The 6,000-nt window shown below is 53.2% G+C and overlaps 1 protein-coding gene across 4 annotated transcripts in view; it reads right to left on the bottom strand.

The window, feature by feature from the left end:
- Positions 1 to 483: 483 nt before the first annotated feature.
- The window catches only part of MAMLD1 (mastermind like domain containing 1), a 126,821-nt gene continuing 121,304 nt past the window's right edge, over positions 484 to 6,000 (bottom strand). The window contains exons 4-5 of one of the 4 annotated variants that reach the window (XM_055393632.2): positions 3,591 to 3,675; positions 484 to 2,627 (exon numbers count right to left, since the gene is read on the bottom strand). In XM_055393632.2, coding sequence (XP_055249607.1) covers positions 1,534 to 2,627; positions 3,591 to 3,675 — 1,179 coding nt within the window. In that variant the 3' untranslated portion in view covers positions 484 to 1,533. The remainder of the gene's footprint in view (positions 2,628 to 3,590; positions 3,676 to 6,000) is intronic. The other 3 variants (XM_055393633.2, XM_055393634.2, XM_055393635.2) reach the window with 3 other exon arrangements.

Raw genomic sequence — 6,000 nt, 5'->3', positions numbered from 1 at the left:
CTGTTTTCTCCCGGGACCATGCCTACACCAGGGTCTTCCTGGATCTCTCTGTGAAGTGATGGAATTTTAGTCTCTAGGTCCCCGCAACCTCTAGCCGCCCTATATGGGTACCCGTTATGTGAGAGACATTGGATCTTTAATTGGCTGTCACCATCTCAGTGGAAAGAGGATGGTGGTGGAGAACTAGCTTCTCAACACAAGCCTCCCCCTGCCCTCTGCCCCCTGCCCCCAGTGCAGCCAGTCATCTTAGCGGCCTACACTGTAAGTGATGTGCTCCTGTGCTGTGATGTGAAAGGATCTCGGTGCAGGCTACACAAACTTCTTGCCCCTCTTCTCTCAGTGCCCAAGCATCCCAAGACAGAGAGCACCATCAAAAAGAACCACACCAGCAGGCTTAACTGACACGGGTTTGTAGACTCTGAATGCTCCCTGGGAAAATGAAAACACAGAGGTACTTTTCTCCTGTTTATTACAGAACGAAGAATAAAACACACTTGCTTGAAACAGATGCCATGCCAGATTTCAAATGCAGAGGCAAAATACCAGGTGGCAATTAAAATGTCATTACACAGAGTCTGGACACTGAAAAAGTTTACAGGGCAGTGGGTGTGGGTTTCCTGTTACAGCCACTTAAACATACGTGATATTAACTACAAATAGAAAACATCAGTGACAAAACCCAAATCAACTATTCATGTTTACAGACTCATTTTTTCCCCCAGACCACAGAGCCTTATATCAGAACAAATACTGAAAGGCCTTAAATCAGGAGCATCTTGTCTCCACCCTGCGAGGTGCCCGTTAGAGTACTGCAAACTGAGTGATAAAGGGTAGAACCCTCAGAGATGCCCAGCTCACAAACTCTCTCTTTGCTTCTCTCAAATCTCTAGAACTCTCTACCTCCTGGCAAATAATTCCTCTGCAGGCTACTTAATGATAAAACGGCTTGTGCTGTAACAGGCTCATCAGGAAAGAGCTAGAAGATGCTGCAAGGTTTGCAAAAGACATTAAGAATCACACTGGGCGACAGAAGTTTTAGTGGAAATGGGAATAGATGGCCAAGTGAGTTTCTATTTGGCATTTGTCAGTTTGCACAACACCTCTTGGTCACATGCACCATTGCATCAAAAGCGTAAGCAACTCAGCCACCTGGTTTGATAAGGTATGGCTGGAGTGAACAACACAGTCTGCATATTTGAACAATATAGAATACACACGAACAATGGCATAATAAACACAATTCTGCTGAAACGAAAGCTGTCATCTTAATTACAAACTCACAAAACGCAGTATAAACACTTCTGTCATGAACGTTTAGGAAAACCGTGTACAAAATTTTCAGATATGTACAGGTAGCTTGAAAAATCACCAGATTTCTATTTTGTCACAGGTAAAGAGAGGGATGGGTGTGGGCTGCCGCCCCTCAAATTGTAATGAGGCAATAAGCATGTGGCTGTGTGGGGCCAGTGGTAAATTTGCTATGGACTCACACCACTCCCTGGGGTGATGGCCACGTGGAGGTTTCTAGGGCAATTAAAGCTTGTCAGCATTCTGGGGTACATGGCCCGCACTCTGGGCCTCATCACCCTCGTCAGCAGCCTGGTCTACAGTGCCACTGATCAGCCTCAGGTTGCCCATCCAGTCTTCATCTGGGCTCTCAGTGGAATCCATCATGAAAGTGTCGAAATCCACCTCAGAACAGTCAGGGATTGAAATATGATCGTCCAGTGAGGACTGGGACGACAACTCAAAGGGGCTCCCTGTTCTGTCACAGGGACTGGATGGGGACTGGCTGGCAGCCACGATGGAGGTGGCAGCAGTGGCAGCCACAGAGCTTGGTGGCTCAATGGCCTGGATGGGACTCTCAGGCCCGAAGCTGACCATACCTTGCGGGAGGGACTTGGTGGCATGTGGTGTGGGCATGGCGCCCTGCACTGGGCTCTGCCTGACACTTTTGTTGCCCAGCAGGCTGAAGCTGGGCTTGGCGGGGGCAGGACCCGCCATCTGGCTAGGTCTGCCTTCTGGGGCCACCTGATGAGGGGACACAACTGCCTGCTGCAAGGGAAACACTGGGGCTTCCAGGGAGGTTGTCACAAGGGCCTTGGCAAAGATGGCGCTGCTATCATAATGCTGCTGCATGCCATGAGCTGCTTGGCTCGGGGATGTCTCCCTCATGACTTGGGTGTGCAGAGATGCTGCTGCCACCACCCAGGTAGTGCTGTGGAGCATGGTGGACATTCCTGACATATGAGGCTGTCTGAGTTGGTGAGGACCCAGGGCCTGGCTACCCAGGGGGCTGGGATAGAATCTAGGCAAGGGCACTCCTGCAGGAGCAGCCCTGGGCATCCCCATGTGCTGGTAGATGGAGCCGAGGCTGCTCAGGGGGTTGTGGCCCAATTGTGAGGGTGTGGGAGATGGGGGGCTGAAGTTGAAAATCCCCTGCTGCCTGCGGGGGATTGGTGAGAGCATGCCCATGGTCCCCTGGCTCTGCTGCCTGATGGGATGGGCCATTCTTGAACTCAGACTGCTATGAAGGAGCCCAGCTCTGGGTGGTATAATGCGCTGGCTGGGTGGGGAGCTTGGCTTGGTCCGGCTACAATTGGAGATGACTTGATCTTGGACGCCTACTGAAAGAGAGAAGCGGGGGTCAGTTCCAAAGGTGTCTTCCACTTGGGCTGCAGTGGCCAGCGGGGAGCCACTGGCCCAGCACTGACCTCTTACCTCCTGTCCTTGGCTCCTACCGAGCATCCTCCTCTCCCCTTGTTCCTCCACCCTCAACCTGGACTGCAGTTCTTGGGGGAAGCCCTCCTAGACCCCCCAGGTCTGTGCTCAAAGCTCCCCTCCACCCAAGAGTAGATCATGCTGGATTAAAAATGCCCGTAGATTTTAAGCTCCATGAACGGGGTCTGGGCCTGCTTTTATAAACCCCATACAATCCGTACACAGGCCACCCACCCCCTGAAGGATATCCACCTCTTGACACTGACCTGGAACTTATCTGCCTGGTCCCTGCGGCTAAGGCACACCCGACATGCCACTCCAGCCTGAACAGGTGGGGGCATTCAGCTGGTATCAGGCCCGGAGGAAAGGGGGTTTTGCAAGAGAATGGAGGAGTGATGGTGCTATGGCACTGCCAGGCTACAATGAAGATGCTGAACACTAGTTGGAAGGCAAGCAGCCTCCTCCGAGCCCCAGGCAAGAATACCCCTGTCCTGGCCCAGTGCCACTACTGGCTGAGGATGACTGCTTAACATGTCTCCCGGGCTAGTTTGGCAGAGATCATCTGTAGTGTTTGGCTAACAGCTGTATCTTCAGCCAATCAATTTTGATTACATGGTTGAGTCAATCTCTTCAATCAAACAGTGATTTCAGAGTCATTAAGACTGAGCCTTCAATTGGGACTCTACTTATGCTTTCCACACGACAGATCCAACCAGGGTGCCATGGTAGTGCCTCACAGACCTACTCTCTTTTCATCAATGCTTTCCAGAATCATCTCAGTAATGGTTTATGCTGGAGGGAATTCTCCCCCAACCTCACACAGTCTCCACCACTCACCCCTTTGAGAACATGGACTTTTAACTGTTTACCTTGAAATTGACTCATCCGTTGGGCGATACGTGAACTGCGCTGTTCAGGGGTCATTGCCATAAGACCCGATCTCTGCTTCTCTCGCTAAGTAGAAGATAAAAAAGAAGTGTTAGATTCGGGCTACCAATAAATTCTAGCCTTGGTGTTGCTGTGTGGGGACTCAGGACATGGCTTTGGTGTAGCAGAAAGCATGAGTGAACACACCAACACACAGTCACATGCATGCCCCACCTTTCCAAGCAAAACTCCATAGGTATGGATACAAGTAAGATTCGGCACCTGAGTTAAAAACCAATTGCAACAGCATAGGATGGGGCAGAGACACAGAACTAAACAGCAAGAGCATGGAGAGAAAAGGTTTAGGCATTCTCGATGTCCTTCTGCTTGGGATGGGGCAGCAGTGAGATGCAGTCACCAAAGGAGCAAATGTGACATTAGGTTGCATTAACAGAAGCAGAGTATGTAGAAGGAGGAAGGTGACAGTCCTACACTCCTCTGCTTTGGCCAGGCCATGTCTGCAGTGCTGACAAGAGTTTGGGCAGGCCAGTCTCAAGGAGACCCAAACTGGCCGCACCCAGAGGACACTAAGCAATGGGGCTTGGGCTCCCAAGCACGGGGGCAAAGAATGAACCAACTGGGGATGTCAGGGGTGGGGCAGAGCGGCCTTTGGGCTCTGTGGTGGTGGGTGCCCAGGCTGTCATGGGGAAAAGTGCCAAGGCTCATTCTGGGTAGTCCTGGCATGAAGAACAGGGGTGATCACTTGCTCAGATGGATGCATTGCCCAATACCCGGAGTAGAGACTCATTCCCAGCTTCCCTTCACTTTCCTGATGGGCTGCAGCATGGGTGATGGGAACGGGCTTCCGATCTCCATCTCCAAGCTGGGTGGGAACAGACAGGAGCCAAGCTTCAGGGCTGCAGTCCTAGCCCCAAGTCTAGGAGCAACTTGAGAGGCCCGCCACCAGAGAGCCAGCTGAGGGCCTGCAGAAGGCATAACTTGCCCCAAGACCCTCAGCCCTTTGGTGCCAGGCTGTGGCTGGGCCCTGGGTATGACTTGAAGTGCATTGCTCACCTGCTGCCATTTCTCTCCCCTTCTCTGCTCCTCCACGTGCCAACATCCAAGGGAGCCCCATCAGGGAGCACATCTCCCTGAATTTACTTTGGAACTGCGTCCCCCACACCCCTGCAGACGCCAGAAGAAGACTTGACTGGACAACACAGGCTGCCCGGGTGGCCTGCTTCTCCACTCTTGGATGGCTGGCGAGGGAAGGGGCTGGGGCGGAGGGCCAGTGCTTGGGACAGTGCCTGGTTCCCAGGTCTGGTGGCAGTTCCTGGCCTCAGTTCCTGCCAAGGCAGAGGATGAACTCAAACACGTGGCAGTGGGTGGACTACATGGTGAGTGATTTCAGCATCCTGCCCTTAGCTTGCTTCCTGCCCAAGCTCTTGCCTCCCTTCCCCTGGGGCGGCCCTCTTCCTGCTAAAGCATGCCGTTGGGGAGGCCAGGACCCGAGGACTACAGGAGTCATAAGATCGCCAAGGCCATGACGCTGGGAAGTGGGGGAGATGGGGAGTGGGGGGTGCTGGGCTCTGCCTGAGATGCTTAGGGGTGGGCAGGCATTTCTGAAGGCAGCTCTCACCTCTGGTCTGCCCAGTCACCCTCCTACTGCGCCAGGAGATCCGGGCAGAAGACCTATGGCCCCAGCTTACCGATGTGACAGTTGAGGCTCACAGAGGGTCAGTGACATGCTCCAGGCAACACGGCTAGGTAAGTGCAGTGTCTCCTAACTTCAGGTCCAGTGTTTCCATCTCTCTAGCCTGCTGCTTCCGGGACCAGCTCCTGGGCCCTCTGTCTACACCAGCTCTAATTCTGTCTACACCAACTCTAACTCCATCCCCACTCGCTGCTCCATTAGGTTCACCAAATGACACAGTTGTACAGGGTGGGAGATGGGCAGGTGGTGGCTACAGACGGCAATGCAAGAAAAGCAGGGAATGACGACAATGAGCCCAAGAATCCAAAGGGAAGGAGACAGAGAGGAAGACACCCCCAGGGCCTGGGAAATCAGAGTGAAGGCGAGGCTGGGGCAGGGGTCAGAGTGGAGGAAGTGGGCAGTGTCTGCCAGATGACAGAAAATGCTTCTTGAAGGGTCAGGGTTACAGGGAGAGCGGGATGTTGGCTATCGTTCATCCAAGGAAGCAGAAAAATCTGGAACATCCAGAGTTGAAGGGGAAGTCTGGTCGGGGCCACAGAAACTCCAAGTCCAAACAGAAGGGCTGATGCTGGTCATCCTGGGGTGTTGCTGGTCAGGCAGGAACCTCTTCATGCCACTGGGGCATGGGGGGACACTGCCAGCCCTCTGCTCCCTGCCTGGCCCCCATCCCTGGCAGAGCAGCCAGAGTGTTCTCTCCA

Source organism: Moschus berezovskii, chromosome X (genome assembly GCF_049115385.1).
Source record: "Moschus berezovskii isolate FMDL1 chromosome X, NW_MosBer_1.0, whole genome shotgun sequence".
Lineage (NCBI taxonomy): Eukaryota > Metazoa > Chordata > Mammalia > Artiodactyla > Moschidae > Moschus > Moschus berezovskii.
This window is presented reverse-complemented; position numbering and strand designations above follow the sequence as displayed.